The sequence below is a fragment of the Lissotriton vulgaris genome, chromosome 2_2 (assembly GCF_964263255.1).
Source record: "Lissotriton vulgaris chromosome 2_2, aLisVul1.2, whole genome shotgun sequence".
NCBI classification, from domain to species: Eukaryota; Metazoa; Chordata; class Amphibia; order Caudata; family Salamandridae; genus Lissotriton; species Lissotriton vulgaris.
In genome coordinates, this window is record NC_141688.1 from 104,690,204 (window position 1) to 104,709,502 (window position 19,299).

At 51.7% G+C, this 19,299-nt stretch overlaps 1 protein-coding gene across 1 annotated transcript in view; it reads left to right on the plus strand.

The window, feature by feature from the left end:
- Nucleotides 1-19,299, plus strand: part of MINDY2 (MINDY lysine 48 deubiquitinase 2) — a 562,341-nt gene that overhangs the window by 519,639 nt on the left and 23,403 nt on the right. Inside the window, exon 8 of the mRNA XM_086959375.1 lies at nucleotides 11,282-11,461. Coding sequence (XP_086815501.1) covers nucleotides 11,282-11,461 — 180 coding nt within the window. The remainder of the gene's footprint in view (nucleotides 1-11,281; nucleotides 11,462-19,299) is intronic.

Sequence of the window (19,299 nt, forward strand, 5' to 3'; positions counted from 1 at the left end):
TTTTCGTTCCTTTCTCTCCTCTCCTCCAGCCAAGAGGGGAGAAAGAAAAAACACGCCCCCCCAGTCTGAAAAGGTCGGTGCTTAGAGATGGCGAGGGCTTGTTTATACTTCTTCTAGTTCTGCTACTCCCTTCCTTCATATCTGTTACCACACCACTCTTTCTTCTGCCCAGTAGGTGTACCAAGTACCACCTCTCAAGCGTAGACCTTTACGTCCGTGCTAATAATTGAGGAAGTTAAACTGCAAGTAAAATATTGCAAAGTGATGTTGATTAAAAAGTCAGGAAGTGGCGAAGTATTACGTGACAGACACTTGGTCATTTCCAGTTCTTCAATCGCCATCCAACCACTCCGTCACCAACCTACCTCTCCTCCTGTCTAGCCCCCCCCCCCCAACTCTCCTCCTCTGTGCTTCAACCCCTTTTCTCCTCAACTGTCTGAGCCGGTATCCCTCGTCTAATTTATCCCTCGGGCGCCTTGTGTCCCTCATTCTCCTCTATATACTCCCCTCTCTCTTCCAGTGCATGGACCTCCTTTTTCAATTACCTTCTTCGTGGCCCCGAGTCCGCGTGTCCGTGTCTCCAATTAGTTTATCCATGCGCCACTACAGCCCTTCTCCTGTCCTTGTCTCCCGGCTCAACAACCAGAAGCACTAGCCCCTCCTCAATCCACCTCCTTCATCGGCGGGCCTCCTCCCCAGTCCCTGCCCCGGCCCTTGCTTCAGACACGGACACATGGCCGAGGACCCCCTCCAGTGCTGCTCAGATTAGATAAGGAACTAGATTCTTACTCACGAGCAGACCTCTTTTCCGGAAGGTCCATCCAGTTGAGCACAAGGCACATGGCGGGTGCCTGAACACACTGGCGGTTGGTACTGCTGCACGAGCTTCTGCCACACGTACTATAGGCAGGGACACAGGATCACTCACGATGTGCGTCTTTCGTTTTTTTTTTTAGAAAACTTTGCGCACGCCAAGTGGTGACAGCGTGGTAAACATGCAGCATGTGCTTGCAACTACCGTACAGCTACCATGCCGAGACAAAGGTGTATTACTAGTATGCAATCCACGTGGTAATAAGGGAGGTGCATTCACACCGTGTATATGCTAGTAAATACCTACCATAGTGCGTTCCAAGTGTGCACACTATGTGTTAACACTGTGGGACACACACTGCGCCTAATACAATGCACACACAAAATCCGAGTGTATATATAGACAGAGTGTGTAATGAGACGGACTCGTGCCATGCGGTGAAACGGGTGCGGAGACACCGTGGCGACACAGGTTTATATTACTGTATGCAAACCAAGAACACCGCTGCTCCCATAACCGGTTTACGGATCCAGGAAGAAGAGCAGGAGAAGTATAGTGGTTCTCTTCTCCCAAGATGGGCCCATTCGCATACGTGTTTGCTGTCTTGACTCAGCCATATATTGGGCTGAGTCGCATTTGAAGTCAAGCTGATGTAGGCGGTTGTTCAGGAAGGCCAAGTGTAAAAAGAGGGCAGGCATACATGAGCATTTCATCAACATCTGAAGAATCTCCCATAAACGTTTTTGTTGATGAACGTGAACTCATGGAGCCTCTCTGAAATTGTTATCAAAGGTGATGTAAACCTCATTTGAGAATGGAAAGGCCCATGGGTGACAGGAACTCTCGTGATGTGTTTTGTTTCCTTTGGACAATTGAAAAAGACAAAAATCACACCCTCAGTTAATGCTCAGAAACGCACACTAGGTAGTAAGAATGTGTATGCATTATTTCGGCACTCCAACACCAATAGATACAAAAGGTGTCCCAGTGCAGTGGAAAATATATATATTCCTTAAAACTCTTTATTTAACAGGTTCATCAGATTTTTTTTTATCTCGGAGTAAAATATTTTCTGGAAAACAGTTCCTCTCGACAAAAAAAAACCTACAAGGGGGCGCTGTGTGTGTGGGGGCTCTGTGTCACAGTGTCAGTGTCAGTGACAGTGTCACACTACACACATCCAGCAACTACGACAGATCTGAATCACAGACAACGCACTCAGATTGATGGCGTCGTTCCTCACAGGATGCATCGAAGGGTCCACCTCACCCCTTCTCCTTGCACCTGAAGGCCACCATCTGCGGAGTACCCCAAGGCTCATCTCTCAGCCCCACCCTCTTCAACATGTACATGTACCCCCCTCGCAGAAATAGTCCGATCACACATCACCTCCTACGCTGATGACACTCAAGTCGTCCTCTCACTCTCAGCCAACCCCCACCCAAAGACCAACTTCCATAACTGCATGAAGAACTTAGTCACATGGATGAAAGACAACTGCCTCAAGTTGAACACGGACAAGACGGAAGTCCTTCTCTTCAGCAGACACACTGGCCTTTGAAACTACTACGGGAGGCCACCAGAGCTCGGACCTACCTCCATGCTGAAAGACCACGCCCGCAACCTCGGCATCCTACAGTACAGCGAACTGTCCATGAGAAGTCAAGTCAACTCTGTCACATCTGCCTGTTTCAACACCATCTGCATGTTCCAAATGATCTTCAGATGGCTCCCAACTAGCACCAGGAAAACAGTGACACAGGCCCTCATCACCAGCCGACTAGAATACGGCAGAGCACTCTATGCCGACAGAAACTCATAACTCGTGCAAAGACTCCAGACAATACAGAACACAATGGCCAGGCTTCTACATCACCCAGCACCTCAGTGACCTCCACTGGCTTCCCATCCACAAGAGATGCCAGTTCAAGCTCCTTACCCATATACTCACATAAAGCACTCCATATCGAACCACATTACGTGAGCCACTGTCTCACATTCCACCACCCACCAGAAACCTGCGCTCCGCACATCTCTCCCTCGCACAGAAGACTCTCATCCGCCACAGCAGCACCGGACAACGCTAGTTTTCTTAGCTCACCGCCAAAGCATTGAACACCCTCCCTCTCTCCTATGCATCTCACCCTCACTTAACCACTTCAAGAGGGACTCAAGAACTTGCTCTTTGACTGAGACCTGCAGCACAGCACTCGGATGATTCCCAGGGTGATTAGTAGCGTTTTACAAATACTATTTGAGTGATTGATTGATGAACTCCATCCATTCAGGAGCACCCATGTACCACTGCCCCACCACCTCTTCAACCTCGAAGGCAAGGATATCCGCCACCAACTCACAACCATCCTTTGCGCATCGATCACTACAACCACCTTTCATGCAGAAGTCTGACCTCTCTTCAAGAAACCCTCCGCCAAGCAGCGAGGCAAGAAGAGATAAGGCGCAGCTCCGGGACCGGCCCCGTCATAACATCTTTCCTGTGCATGATCTGGCCTGCCCGATAGCAGCTTTGTGCGTCAGACATATAGCGGACACGAACCCGCTAACTCCAGTCCGACACCAGAGACCGAAGATCCGGTCACTGCAGAGGTGGGGCCTAACATCGAGGCTTGCGCCGGGACCCACAGTGCTGCGTGGGGCTGAGAAATATATCCGGGAGACTTGGCCCGCACTCGCGGCGGCGCCGTGTCTGGAGGGCGCCGCCGCAAGGAAGAGAAGATCGCTCCCGCTTCAACGGACCTTGGCCCCCTTGATCCCGCTGCTGACAGAGGCGTTGGCGGGCCGTTTGCCTGCTCCGACTTACCGCCTGACTCGGACCCAGGGCTGGTCCTTGGTGCCGCGGGCGTCCATTGTGCCTTGCTCCCCCCTCCAAACCCCGCCCCCTGGAGCTGCAGACTGTATCAGTGGCTGCAGGTGAGACACGCAGCCTCCCGGGGACCCTCGACTGCACCGCTACGAACCCCCGCGGTTCTGGGACTACCCTCGAGGGAGCGGAAACTGGGCTGCTGAGCCCTTGAATTGTCAACGTGTGATCGGTGGGCTCAATACACCGGGTTGAGGGGGGTCTGCGACCTCTGGGAGCCACAGAGCGGGCGCATAGACTTTGATCGTTTGGTGAGTCCCCTTGAGCTGTCGCCACCTTCACAGCCAACGTGGGGGCAGATCTCCTTCTGGTGTATGGCCCTACTGAGGACCAATTGACCGCGCACAGGGGCGCTCTGGAACCTTCAACATCTGCAGACTCCTGGCTCGTTACTGGAGGCTGTTTGGCCGCTATGTCGGGGCGCCTGTGGCCAGATTAGTAGAGCACGGAGGGGGTCATGATGGAGCGTGTCAAGGCCGTAGGGGCCCATGGATCAAAGGCTACGCAATCCAACAAATTGGACCGCTATACTGTCCCAAAAGATATGCAACAATCCCGGTTCCCAGAGACTCTGGTGCAAGGGGTTTGGATGAGGAGGAGCAAGAAATCTCTCTAAAAGAGGTAATGGATGCCGGTGTTAAGGCCTTCCTGGATACAGTGGCAATCGATGTCAACCTCATCAAAGCCGATATGGGCAAACTGAACGAGAAGGTCAAGCAAGTTGAACTTACTACTGCCAGTCTTGTTGGTGATGTTGGGCAGCTTCAGGGCGAGATTCGCGACCTTCGGTACTTCAAGTGGCACAGAACGCGGCGGCCAGGGCCATCTTTGGCCTAAGTAGACGCACCAGCGCCTCTGGGTTGTTGGTGACGCTACACTGGCTACCCATCCGCAAACGGATTGCCTTTAAGGCTCTGACCTTGGCCTATAAAGCTCTCCATGCGGGGGGAGCCAAACATCTTCAAAAGAGACTCACTTTTTACCATCCTACTCGCGCGTTGAGGTCGGAATCTTTACTTCTTGCGGCTGTTCCGCGTGTGAAGAGGGCTCGCCCAGGTGGCCGCTCCTTCAGTCTGCTGGCCCCACAGATGTGGAATTCCTTACCGCTCCCTTTGCGGGGGGCGCCTACTCTTCTTGATTTTAGGAAAGGCCTCAAAACCTGGCTGTTTTCTCAATAGGTTGCCTGTAGCCCCGTTTCTTGTGTTGACTTTTGAACTGTTTTTATCTGTGTTGTGTTATCTTGAAACCTGTTCACCTTACCTAAAGCGCCGGGATTCTCTTTTTGAGTAACCGTTGCGCTATATAAAAAATTAAATAACATAACATAACATAACATAACATAACATAACTTCCGCAAACTCACTGACCTCAAGCTGAACGACTACAAAGGCCGCCTGCGTCACAAAAACCTGCTCATCTTAGAGGTTCCGGAAAAATCAGAGAGACAAACTTCAGACCTCTTTGTCGAGGACCTCATTCTGAAACATCTGCAACCCAAGGGTCTCAGTAAGTTCTTTATCGAACGCGCCCATAGGGTCCCGGGCGCCCGTCCCAAACCGGGCGCTGCCCCGCGGCCCATGTTGGCGCGGGTCTTGAACTTCCACGACAGAGACGTTATCCTTCAAAACTCCAGGGCGGGTGCGCCCCTGCGGTACGAAAACTCGGACATTTCCTTCTTTCCGGATTTTACGCAGTGGGTGCAATGATAGAGACGGTCGTTTCTATCACTCAAGCGCGACCTCCGAGAGCGGGTACTGAAATATTCCATGCTGTTTCCTGCATGCCTTCGGATCGAGGCGGAGGGGAGAGTGTGGTTCTTTGAGCACCCCGAAGCCGCGGCAGACTGGATTGAGAGCCGTGGAGCGAGGAGCCCGACCGACCGTGACAGTGATGAAAACGAGAACAACCGGCCTGATGTGGTGACCTGTGCAGTGGTGCAGTGGCTGAGTTTGGAATAAGTAAATGGGGCTGTGGGAGGGAGGGCCAGGGTGGGGGGGGGGTGGGTCTCTATATTCATAGTATTGGGGTTCGTGGACTGTATTGGACCTGTATCTGCACTTGGGTGGATTTACATTTATCTTTTTTGGGGCCAGTGAAGGGTGCGCTTTAACTTTCCCCCATTTTCTTCTCCTTTCTTTCTTGAATACATTTCTATGGCGACAGGCACTCTGCAAGTTTTCCATGGGCAGTTCTAAGCCCAGAGTGCAGGGCAGCGGGATGGGGGGCTGTTGGGCGGGGGTGTTTTGTAATGTTTTTGATGAGTTTTCCACATCAGCATCTACTATTGCAACATTGATTGGGGGGAGTAGAAACACATACTGTAATTGCAAATTGTACAATTTGCAATGGCGTCCGGTTGGGACAGTGGGGTTAAATTGTTAAGTTGGAATGTCAATGGACTGGGGGACAAAATCAGACATAGCCTGTTCCTTCGATATATAAAGCGCCGTACCCCTGACGTTATCCTACTCCAGGAAACGCATCTAATTGGTAATGCATGTAGTGCATTGCATAGAGGGGGTTATGTACTGTTGGGCCATGCTGGTTTCACCATGGCTTCCAGAGGAGTTGGCATACTGATGAAGAAGTCCTTTCCCCTGGTTGTGCAGGAAACCTGGACGTATGACAGGGGGAGATACGTTGGGGTCTCGGGCACTTGAGAGGGACACCCTATCACCTTCCTTTCGATTTATGTGCCTCCGGGCATCCAAGTTGTCATGTTTAGGGACTTGGGTACACTGTTGTTAAATATCCCTGAGGACCTGTTGGTGTTGGGTGGGTTATTTGAATTCTGTGGTCTCCAGAGACTTAGATAGTCATCCTCCTCTCGACCTCGCTCATCTTGTTGGCTACCTGATTTCCTCTAATCCATGGGGCTGGTGGACAGCTGGAGGGCCTTTCAACCTGACACTCTCCAATACACTTTTCATTCCGGGGCACATGGGAGCCTATCTAGGATTGATTTTTTTTTGGTCCTTGCATCTCAAATTACCCATGTCCGGGAAGTAAAACATCTCACTAGCGGCATCTCTGATCACTCACCGGTATGGCTGCATGTGGCTCTTAATTACAAACAGGTGGCCCCCATTAAACGTGGTACCTTCGGGATCCCCACATCCGCCGCTAACTCCTCACTGCCATGGATAACTACTTCAATGAGAATTATGGTTCTGTGGAATCCCCGCAAACGCTTTGGGAGGCCTTTAAGACTTTCCTTGATCTCGGGGAAGAAGAAAGAGCCCCGAAGGGAGTTGGAGGAGGAAGTTAGGCGGTTAGAAACAGATTTAGACTCGGATATCCACCTTCTCAAACTCAAACAGCAGGACTATAGGGCGCTGGCGACTGATCAGGCTAAGGCCTTGGGGAGAGCGGTGCAGGAGCGGTTGTATGATGTAGGTAACAAGGCAGGGAAACTATTGGCCTGGCTGGATAAAATAGACTGGGCAAGTAGATTACTACCTGAGCTCCACGGGCATGAGGGTGAGTCCCTTACAGATCCGCAAGGTAATGTGGAACAGTTCGCGGCCCATTTTGGGGCAGGCTGCATCTCGGCTGCCCCCTATTCCAAGGAGGATTCCCGCCAGATGCTCACTGATATAGATTTGCCCAGACTATCGGTGGTTGATCATGATTTCATAGAGAGTAACATATCCAATGATGAAATAGCAGCAGCAATAAGGTCTCTTACGCTGGGCAAAGCCTCAGGCCCTAATTGGTTGCCGATCGAACTTTACAAACTCAAGCCAGACAGGTTGGCCCCATACTTAAAGGCTATGTATGAGGAATCGAGACACTCTGGACATCTGCCCCTGGACCAAAGGACGGCCACTATCATTACCATCCACAAGGAGGGGAAGCCTAAAAACGATTGCAGGTCTTTTAGGCCGATATCCCTGTTGAACGCAAAGCCCAAGATTCTGTCTAAGCTCCTTGCCAACTGGTTTATGACGGTGGTTGAGACCCTGGTTCACCCGGATCAGTCCGGTTTTATACCGCAACACCGCAGAAGCATAGGGTGCATGGTGTTCTGGGCAGGGCGGCCTCTATTTTGGAGCTGGCGGCCATAGTTTCTTTAGACGCTGCCATGGTGTTTGATACCATCGAATGGCCATATTTGTAGGCAGTGTTGGAGAAAATGGGGTTTGGCCCGAAATACATACAATAGGTGCAGCTACTGTATTCTCAACCTCTGGCCCAGGTGGTGGTTAACAATAAAAAATCAGCCGCCTATAAGTTGGGTAGAGGGACCAGTCAGGGATGCCCCCTATCCCCTCTCCTATTTGCCCTGGTGCTAGAACAGTTGGCAGCTTGGATACACAGGGACCCGATGATTCGGGGCATGCGCTGGTCTCCGGAATGGGAGGACCGTATTTCCCTTTACGCTGACGACGTTCTTCTTTATTTGACCTCGCCAAGATGATCCTTGATTGTGGTTTTAGATATCCTTACGATCTTTGGTAGATACTCTGGCTACTCCATAAACTGGAGCAAGTCCCTCCTGTTCATGGTGGTGGGTGAACCGCCGTTCCCACCACGTGGGTGTCCTATACAGACCTGTAGAGACGGTTTTAAATATCTGGGTATTTTCCTCTCTTTAGATCCCTCTATCCGTTACTCTCAAAACCTCTGCCCCCCGCCCTTGTTTAGGCTGTGTAAAGATATTGATAAATGGAAGTCGCTCCCTCTTTCCCTGTTAGGGAAGGCTTCCCTCTTTAAAATGATGTCTTTACCCCGGTTCTTGTATGCCTTCCAGAACTCCTTGGACCCGATACCCGCATCCTATTTCAGAGAAGTAGAGGGCCTCCAAAGGGATCTATTGTGGAATGGCAAACCACTTGTCGCCCTAGGTAAGCTTTCCTTGAACTGGTATGATGGGGGCATCAGCCTTCCCAGTATCAAATTGTACTATTGGGCGGCTCACCTGTCCTCCCATTAACCACTGCACTTACGCCCAGCCTAGAGACCCAGGTTATAGCATGGATAGGTGGCTCCTCTCTGAGGGGAACTTTAACAGAGCCCTCTACTCCAGGCTCCGGCGCTATCCACTTACGGGCCCCACTAGACACGCAGTACACGTCTGGCACACGGCCACTAAATGCCTTTGTTGGGGCGTAAGCTAACACTTGCCACACCACTATAGGATTCCGAACAACTTGGCAATTTGTGGAGGAGTAAGGGGTTCGACAAATGGGATCTCATAGGTATTGCCCATATAGGCGATCTGTGGGAAAAACCAGACATCAAGTAATTCGCTGCATTGCAGCAACAGTACAAGTTGGCCGACCCGGAACGCGTCCGCTAAACGCAGGTCAGACACGCACTCACCTACAGCCCGGGATCACGTTACCGGAATCATCCCCACTAGAAGATAGAATATTAGACGCCCACATCCCTGACAGTACCATTTCACTGATATAAAAAGCTGGTCAACAACATCTCAGATCCTCTCCAGGCTCTCCGAGAGAAGTAGACCAGAGATGGCATTGAGATGGACGACGAGGAGTAGCAGGAGGCTATCTCCTCTCCCAGAATGGTGGCGATACCAGCTCGCCTCCCACTTGTTCAACTTAAATTCCTACACAAGGTATATGTAACAGGGCCTCAATTGGTGCGGATGGGGAGGGCAGACGATGGAGACTGTTGACTAGGATGTGGCCAGGTGGGAACCTTCCTTCATATAGTCTGGGAATGCGAGCTGATCCAACCCTATTGACGTAATATTCATGACATCATTAATACTGTCTTGTCCGTGCAACTTCGTATGGAAGCCCGCAGGTGCCTATTAAGCATTTGGGAGCCAACAGATTTGAATGTCTGCTTGATACAATGGGTCACGTTGGGACTAATGCTAGCCAAGAGAAACCTTGCCCAGCGATGGGGAGCGCCGCTCCTTCCTATAGTTCGAGACTGGGAAAAAGACTTGGATTGGGCAATGTTTCTAGAAAATACTGTACACGAGGCCCATGGATGTCCCAAAAAATGGACTCGTGTTTGGGGCTTGTGGAACTCCTATCGAAGAGATATATGTCAACCTCCCCTGACTCCCAATATCGAAGATCCCCCTTCACCCTAGACCTTCCACATTCTATTCTGTATACTGTGATTCACCTACTGTTCCCATGAGGCCTAATGTACTTCTTCCTCTGAAATGTAATTGTATTGCTGATGTTTATTTCTCAATAATAAAATGTTTTACAAAAAAAAAAAGAAACCCTACGCCGACCCCAGTGAACTCCAGAACGATCATCCCATCCCTCTGCTCCCTTTCCCCGCCAAAGTCCTCAAGAAGGCCATCAACCAGCAGCTCACTGAATACCTGGGAATAAACAACCTGCTTGATGCCTCCCAATCCGGTTTCCTCGCTAACCACAGCACTTGGACCTCTCTGATCGTCACCACTGACAACATCCGCACCACTATCGATGGAGGAGAAACGGTGTCCCTGATCGTCATCAACTTTTCCGCAGCCTTCAGCACCATATCCCAATACACACTCATCAAGAGACTGCACTACATCGAGATCCAGGAAGACACCCTCAGATGAATCGCATTGTTCCTCAAAGGACGCACTCCGATAATCCACCTACCTCCCTTCGCCTCAGAACCTAAGAGCACCATCTGGTGCGTCCCTCAGCCAAATCCTCTTCAACACCTACATGACGCCTGTAGCAGACATCTTCAGAACCCACTCCCCCTACATCATATTATATGCCGACAACACCCATCAAGACCTGGCTTTTTGACTGAATCCTGCTACCTAGCACCTGTATACTCTCAGTAGATTAGCAGCGCTATACAAATACTGATTGACTCTTCCATCCCTGTCACACAGTAAACAAACGCTTGTGCAGACAGTCACCTCTTACTAGCGCCTATAGCGATGTCGCCTGGGGGTGGAAATAATCACACAGTGATGAATATGCAGTTAGAGTGGGGGTAGGTTTCACAGGTTATAAGCAACAAGTTATATTTATGAACTGTGATTTGTCGGAGAACGATATTCAATTCAATTATGTATATATAATTTCTTGTAAGAGATTATTTTGCTAAGAGTGTAATTATCCAGTAAGAACTTCACTAAAGGTTAGTAACCTGTTTAGGCATGGAACCAAAAAATGGAAAATTCACTCTGTGAAAATGTATTCTTAGTCTGCCCAGTGTTACAACCTGAGAGCTTTAAGAGTATTAGACTGATTTTATTATACTAAGTACCGTTAGAACTGTTAAGTTAACGCTATCCTAGCGGTGTTTGCAACAGAATAGTGATCCTGACCGCTACGACGTCTCAGGAATTTTATTATGTTTGTTAATACACAGCTTCGAACTGAACTGCAGTGTTGAACTGTAATTGTAAAACCATGCATTTTATTTCCACCCAAAAATAGACAAATGTATTTTTAAATGCATGGTATGTTTTCTTCACCTAATTATATACCACAGAATAGAAGGAATGCCAGATAAATAATCGGAGAAGACTGAAAATGATTTAAAAGAAAAGAGGTCATTATTCTGAATCAAATGCTTAACACTGTTGTTGCCTTTAGACCACTTGATTTGAGCAATAACTGAAAATGTTTTCTGGATAGGATTATTTGATTGCATTGTCTCTGCAACAAGAGCAGCAGAACGAAGATATTGACTGGGAGCATATTCCAGAAGGTATAAGTGACTTGGAGCTAGCCAAGAAACTCCAGGAGGATGAAGACAGACGTGCATCCCAATACTATCAAGAACAGGAGCAGGTCAATGTCTCTTCACAGCCCCAGGTAATAAAAGGATCAGATGCATTTGACTGTGTGTATGAAATTGCAAATAAAATGTTAAATTTCTCTCCTCTGACTTCTTCCTCCTCCTGTCCTTCTAACATGAGATAAAATCTTACTTGCACTCTCTTTTAAACAGAGTGCCTTGTTTTCCCCCTCACACTAGACATGGTAGTGGCATAAATCATGTATGTTTTGTTATAAAAAGCTTGTGGCATATGATTGTCCTCCAGTTGTAACACAAGGTGGCAGGCCTGATGGCATAAACTTTAGCACTGTATAAAATACATCTGGTTTAGAAGGGCAAGTGCGACACGGTTAAAGTTCACACTTACACTGGTCTTTACAGGCCTTTTCTTAAAAAGTATATTGCAGCAGTTAAAACTGTGTATGTGATTTATTTCCATGCAAATTTTTATTCATCACAATCAAAGCATTTGTTCCAAGATATGAGTGACAACCTAGTATTTTAACATTATCATCTAAAGTTTGATCGAGGGATCTAGTGGCTGTTGTAACCAAACTTTAGTGGGTGACGTAACATCCTGTACATGTTCCCATCTATTTCCAGTGTCACAGAAAAAAATTCTAAGTTGAAAATAGTTCGGATGCACAAATGTGTAAAATTATCTTGGAAACAGTACAAAAAGTGTATTAGTGTAAGTACTGACAAAACATATTGTATCAAAATCCATTATTGAAAAAGAGAACATTTCAATTCAGTGTTGTAAACCGATGCACAAGCTGAGGAATAGTTACTCTCGTCAAAGAACAATTGAGGCAGACCTAATGCAAAATGCCCTGTAGGAACAAAATGTGTGTCAGCTCAATAGAGAACCTCAAATTATCACACAATTGAACTTTTTGATTATAAATGTACACAATTTTTCTTTTCTATGTCTAACGAAACAAGGGCGGTTACAAATGTGCTACTGTCACAGCTTGTGTCCCTTGCAAGAGAAAGTGTCTTTACTTGGAATAAAGAATACAACCGATCAACAAATGCCACTTAAACGTCATTCAGACAGTGTTCTTCTCACAAAACCTAATTTTCGTCTTTATGAAAGAAAAAGCCTGTGGGGCGTGGCTTGGGCGCCGATGGCGATGGTCGCCTGAGAGCTCGGCTCCGGGACTGAGCCCGTGATTATCCTGTAAATCGGAGGCTGCGGGGCACCCCAACCCCCGCATTCTGTTGATCGGCCCGACGGGGACCTGCCGGGGCCCTTGGCGCAGTCTGAACGTGTGGTGACCCGGCGGAAAATCGAAGTTTGTGGAACTGCGGAGTGCGACCCAACATGGCGCCCGGACTTCATTGTCCCCTTGGCCGGGTCAATTAGACTGGAGGAGTATCACTAGCAGCGGCGCACCCTCTGCTCTTCCGTCTCCCAGTGATATGAGGGCCTGGAGATCGGTCTGATTGGACTCTTTCAACGGGGATCGCACCTAGATGAGCAGATGCCCTCGCTATAGGGGATCCCGACACGCGGACGACTGGAGGCCCCGTCAGTAGCCCCACTCCCTACATCGCACTTGGCAGCTTTTTCCTGGCCGACCCACTTCCATGGGAGGCGCAACCCTTTGGCGCCACAAATCATCCGGTGGAGTTGGTGACCCTCGTTCCGGGACTTTATCAGCCACACAGGCCTGCCCGACCTGGCGCCGATTGTCTCCGCCTCCTCCTCGGTGCCCTCAGGCGACGTGGTGGTGGCGTGAGCCGAAGCTGAGAAGGTCCAACAGGCCCTGGAGACGGAGATCTCCGGCACTCGACCCGGGGACCAGCAACCGGGAGAATCATCGCCGGCGCCCGCACTCGGTGGCGCCTGTTCCTGGATCCACACTGTGTGCTCCCGGCGACATGGGGAAACCTAGGGGAGCCAAGGGGACTACCCCAGCCGCCTCAGACTCGGAGACCCAGGACAAAGAGGAACGTGTGGACCCGGAGAGTTCTGGTGGTGCACCAATGCAGCAGCAATTTGACCGCGTCTTGGAGGCGATTGCGACCACGCGCTCGGCCCTCCAGCAGGACATTGCCCAGGTGGCGACGAGCCTAGGCCTCCTTAGAGCGGATCACGGCAAACTTTCGGACAGGGTCAAGGAAGTGGAGAGCTCGGTGAAAACCTTGGAGCCGGCGCAGCGAACCTTGGCCGCGACTATGAAGGATGCCCTGTCCCGGATTACTGCCCTGGAGCAGCGAGCGGAGGATGCGGAAGGCCGTAACAGGCGAAACAACATTCGTGTGGTGGGCCTGCCGGAGAAGATTGAGGATGGCGACATGGTGGCATACTTGGAGGCCTGGCTCCGAGACACGGTGGCCCCGGAGGGTCTCTCCTCCTTCTACACCCTGGAGCGAGCTCATAGAGTCCCAGCGAGGCCACCACAACAGGGACGTGCCCCGCGACCGGTGGTGGCACGGTTATTGCACTTTCGAGACAGAGACCTCATCCTCAATGCTGCCAGACATAATGGTCCATTCAAAGTGGCGAACAGCCAGGTGAACATCTTCCCGGATTACACCTATGAAACCCAACGCAGACGGTTTTCCTTCTTGGCGGTCAAGCGTGAGCTCCGGAGCGAGGGCATCCAGTACTCGCTCCTATTTCCTGCAAGGCTCCGCATAATTGTCGATGACAAGACTCAATTCTTTGATACTCCGGAGGATGTCTGTAACTGGCTTGAACTCTATAGAGCAGGGAAAGATGGCTTCGGCTCCTCATCTCAGCTGACGTCGGAGCCGGAGCAAAGACGGCGGTCCAAAAGGATTCGGAGTCGCCGTGGCCGCTCAGGCGGACCCTCAACTGCGGAGACATCGACGGAGCGGAAGGGAGTGCTGGAGGTGTTATCTGCGCTGTCTGGCTCACGGGACAGTGCCATTGAAGAGGAAGCGGACCCTGGTGACGAGGGGGTACCGACGGACTCCGAGGAATCGGTGACTGATAGCGTCCACACGCCGGTGATCACACCGAAATCGGTGGAGGACCTTCTGGATGGACAGGGTTAACGGGGTGAGCTACTTCAATTTGGGTGGGGGCCCGACACGGGGGTGGCGGGTGCCGACGATTGATGCTGACTCCCGGGGAAGGGGGGGTGGGGTGCCTTGCTTTTGCCCCGAGGGTTTCTGGCACTGTTTTGGGCTTGCCTTAGTCCTGGTGGCCTGGGCATCGAGGGCCCACTGCCAACGCCCAGCCCGCACCTGGCCCTTAAGGCCTTCCTGCGGTGGCGACCGCAGGATTAGTCGGGGACAGTGGGTTTTTGGAGGGTATGGTTTGGATGGGAACTAGATGGTGCTATTTGGGTCCTGTTCTGGGGAGGGTGGATGGGGGTTTGGTTCGAACTGGGGTTGTTAAGTTTTGGTTGGGGAAAATGGCCGTCATCAGTGCTGGGTTGGTTGATGCTCTTTCTTTGTTGGGACCCAGATGGGGAGACTTTGCGCGAATGATATGGGACAATGGCTGATGTTGTTAATTTGAAATGTATTACTTGGAACGTGCGGGGGCTTCACACCATGTCTAGGCGTCACAAAGTCCACGCTTATTTAGTGCGTAGGGGGGTACAAATGGCGCTGCTACAGGAGACCCATCTGAACAAGGCGGAAGGGGCGGCGCTACAGCGTAGGTGGAGGGGGCAGGTCTTTTGCACTTCTTACTCCGCGTATGCCAGAGGGGCGCTGATTTGGGTTAGAGCTGGGGTTCCCTTCCAGGTCACGAAAACAGTGATAGATCCAGAGGGGCGTTATGTGGCCATTTCGGGCACCTTGGGAGGGAGGGACCTAAACGTTTGCTGCGTGTACGCTCCCAATATAGACCAGACTGCCTTCCTTTCCAGGTTATCGGGCTCGTTGGCCCACTTCTTCTCCGGGCCCCTCCTGCTCGGTGGAGATTTCAACTCAGTAGTGGATGTGGACACTGACCGCTCGCATCCGCCCCTCCCTGATTCTCCGCTTCGCCGCGTGGCTAAGGGTCGTAGAGACTGGCAGACACACTGGGGTCTAACGGATATTTGGAGGGCGCAACACCCCACAACTTCTCGGGCCTCCATGAGTTGCACGTTAGACTGGACGGATTTCTTGGCCTTGCCTGAACTGGACGGATTTCTTGGCTCGCCTGAACTGGTTTCGGCAGCGGTCCGGTCTGAATATTTGGCCAGGACCATATCAGATCATAACCCCCTCCTGCTGGACCTTCGTTGGTTTCCCGGGGTGCCTGCAGTGCCCACCTGGAAGTTACGGCCCGAGATCCTTAAGGACAGTGTTTTCAAAGCGGACCTAGGTGATAAGATCTCGGAGTATTTTGCGTCCAACGGAGGCACCGCGAGCTCGAGAGCGCTAGAGTGGGACGCTTTTAAGGTGGTGGTGAGGGGATACTGTATTTCTAAAAAGGTCGGCATGAGGCGAATTATCCTTGCCGACCTAGATACAGCGGACCGGAAACTCCGCGAGTTGGAACTCCGCCGCCCCGGGCGCCCTGAATTACAGGAACGCACAGCGGAGGCGAAGGAGGCGGTAGCAGCGGAGGTCGAACGGCTGCGCTGTTTTGACTACAAGGCCTATACGGTTAGGTCCTTCGCAGAGGGGGATAGGTCGAGCGCGTTGCTGGCATGGCTAGCCAACCCTACGCGCCAGTCCTCATTGACGACGTCCATGCGCATGGCAGACGGGACTGCAGTACACACTCAACCTGAGATTCTGAGCTGCTACCTGCACTACTACGAACGTTTGTACCGCAGTCGCTCTGTCCGAGACCCTGACCTGCTTGATAATTATCTACGGCCTCTGGAGCTCCAAACAGTGGAGCAGGACGTGGCGAAAGCCCTGGGGTCCAACATAGAACTGGGAGAGATCCGCAGCGCCATTAAAAGGATGGCGAGAAATAAGACCCCGGGCCTGGACGGCCTTCCTGTGGAGTTTTACGCAGCTTATGCTGATCTCCTAGCCCCAAGGTTATTAATAGTATACAGAGAGGCGAAGAGGCTTGGCCGGCTCCCAGGCTCGATGTGCGAGGCCTTAGTGGTTCCCCTCCTCAAGCCCGGAAGGGACTCATCCGATCCGGGGTCTTACCGTCCCTTATCAATGTTGACGGTTGACTATAAAATACTGAGCAGCATCTTGGCTTCGAGGCTGCTGGGGCACATGAGCTCTCTGGTACATGAGGACCAAGCGGGATTCATCCCCAGGCATAACACGACCATGAACATTCGCAGGTTGTTCCGCTTGCTGGGAGAACCGCTCGTGGACGCCCCGTGCCCGGTAGTCTTATCGGTAGACTTAGAGAAGGCTTTTGACAGCCTGGAATGGGACTACCTTTGCACTGTGTTACGGAGGTTCGGCCTTGGTGAGGGCTTCGTCAGATGGACCACGGTCCTGTATGCCTCGGCATCGGCCAGGGTTCGGGCGGGCCCGCTAATTTCCTCACAATATCCGGTGGAGAGGGGCACGAGGCAGGGATGTTAGTTATCCCCGCTTCTCTTTGCGCTGGCAGTGGAGCCACTTGCGCTGCATCTCCGGTCCGGAACCCATTATACTGGCCTGTGGACTCCTTCGGGCCCACACTACATTTCGCTATATGCAGACGACCTACTGCTCTTCCTTGAGGACCCGTTTGCTGCCTTGCATGGAGCTGCGACGGCGCTCACGGCGTTTGGGGAGGTCTCGGGCCTCCGGGTGAATTGGGCTAAGACCTGTCTTTTCCCGGTTCGCAAAGGCACCCCTAGCCCTGCTCTCAGTAGGGAGATTAGATGGGAACCCGACTGCTTTAAGTACCTGGGGGTGTACGTCTATCATGACCCATCTGACCTCCTGGATGGGAACATTGCCCGCGGCACTCGAGCACTTCGGGGCAGTATGGACTTCTGGGCTACACTACCGCTCTCGGTGGCAGGGCGGATCGCTTTGCTCAAAATGGTGGCGCTTCCCCGGTTGCTGTATTATTTCCGGACGCTACCGATCTGGGTCCCACCGGCCACGTTTCGACTATTACGATCAATGATAGTCGGATTCCTCTGGGGCTCGGGCCGCCGAAGGGTGGCCCTCAAGACCCTGATGAGGCCGAAAGCCGAGGGTGGGCTTGCGGTGCCGGACTTTGAAAAGTATTATTTAGCGGCGCAGCTCCAGACCTTCACCCAGGAGATCGCCCGGGAATTCCGGGGCCCAGAAGACAGAAGGGGTACGGGTATGGCCAGGCATGTTCTCTCCTTCATAGCGCTGCGACAACGTTTGGCCTTACAGGACTTGTCGCTTGAGGAGAGGACCGTTCGCCTGTGTTGGAACCGAGCTCACGCCCGGGGCCACCTGAGAATACCGTATGCGCCCGAAATACCTTTGGGGATGCTGACGGCTTTGCCCCATGGCGGAGATTGGTCACGGTTGGCGAACTGGGAGGACGCAGGCTTACAGTTGATGGGTGACCTCTACGAGGACGGGGCGCTCTTGCCCTTCCAGGAGCTCATTGATCGCTTCGAGGTTCCTCGCGGCGACTTTCTGTTGCACTCGGCCCTAGTCCGAGCGATCCAGGCGCACTGGAAACGCGGGCAGGAGGAACCCCCTATATCTCCGGTGTGCCAATACGTCATGATGTCTGCGGGCACGGTGAAGGCGGTCACTTGCCTCTACGGCAGACTGATCAATGAGGGGCTGGCTCCCCTCACTACTCTGAGAACCCGTTGGGAGGAGGACGTTGGCAAGGAGATCCCGGAGACGACCTGGTCCCAGCTGGTGCGGCAAGCCTGGAAGGGCACACGCCACGCCCGCTTTCAATTGGTCCACTACTACGTGCTCCATAGAGCATATCTGACCCCGGTGAAAATCAGGCGATATTTCGCTACGAGCTCGGCGGACTGCCCCAGATGCCCGGCGCAGGAGGCGGACCTTCTCCACATGTTGTGGTCCTGCCCGGGATTGTCCTCCTATTGGGTAGAAGTGGGGAAGACCCTGGAGGAGGTGACGGGGAGATCCTTATCGGTTGACGCGGCAGTGGGACTCCTGCACTGGTTCCCTCATACCCCCAAGAACAAAATCACTAGCAAGTTCATCGATTTGGGGCTTCTCCTCGCTAAACGAGAGGTGACCAGGAACTGGAAGGCACGGGCTGGTCCGACAGGGAGCCGGTGGCACAGCGAACTTTTGAAGTGGGCAGCGGGGGAGAGCACACTGAGATACCAGCTAGCTAGGAGACAGCGTAATGAGAAGGCACAGGAGGCAGCGCTAGAGTGGGAGACGTTGGTGCAGGCCCTCAGGGATTACTGCGCCCCCAGCGACTCTGAAAGTGAGGAGGCAGCTCGCCCCAAGTCCCAATAGACGATTGCACTTTTCAGCTCTGTTGTTTTCCCCATGGGTCCTATCGCAGATCCTGCTGCGGTTGTTACCGTGCACTGATGGCGGGGTTGGGTAGGGATTACTTTGGTTCATAGTGTTTTGAGGGTGGGGTTGTCTTTCTGGGTTTTATAGGCTTGTTTGGAAAAGCAGATGACGGACAGTGGATCATCCGGACCAGCTTCGCCTTCCTGCTGAGCCCCCATTGAATTTCGCCGCCCGACCGCAGGGTTGTGGGCTGAATGGCTGTGTACGAGAACTACTGCTGAGGGACGGAGGGTTGTGTTTCATTGATTTTGCTTGTTCTATTATGCTGGTCGATTATGTAACGATTTACTGATTCCTGCAATAAAAATATATTTCAAAAAAAAAAAAATGAAAGAAAAAGCCTGTCCTTTTAAGATGATCCTGTGCAAGAGAAGAATAAGTTAGCTAGATGCCATGATATTACAAGATATCCTTTCTGCCACAAAGGATTCTGAAAAATGGCTAATTATTCAACTGTTAAGTTCACCAAAGAGTGGAATGGATATTGATT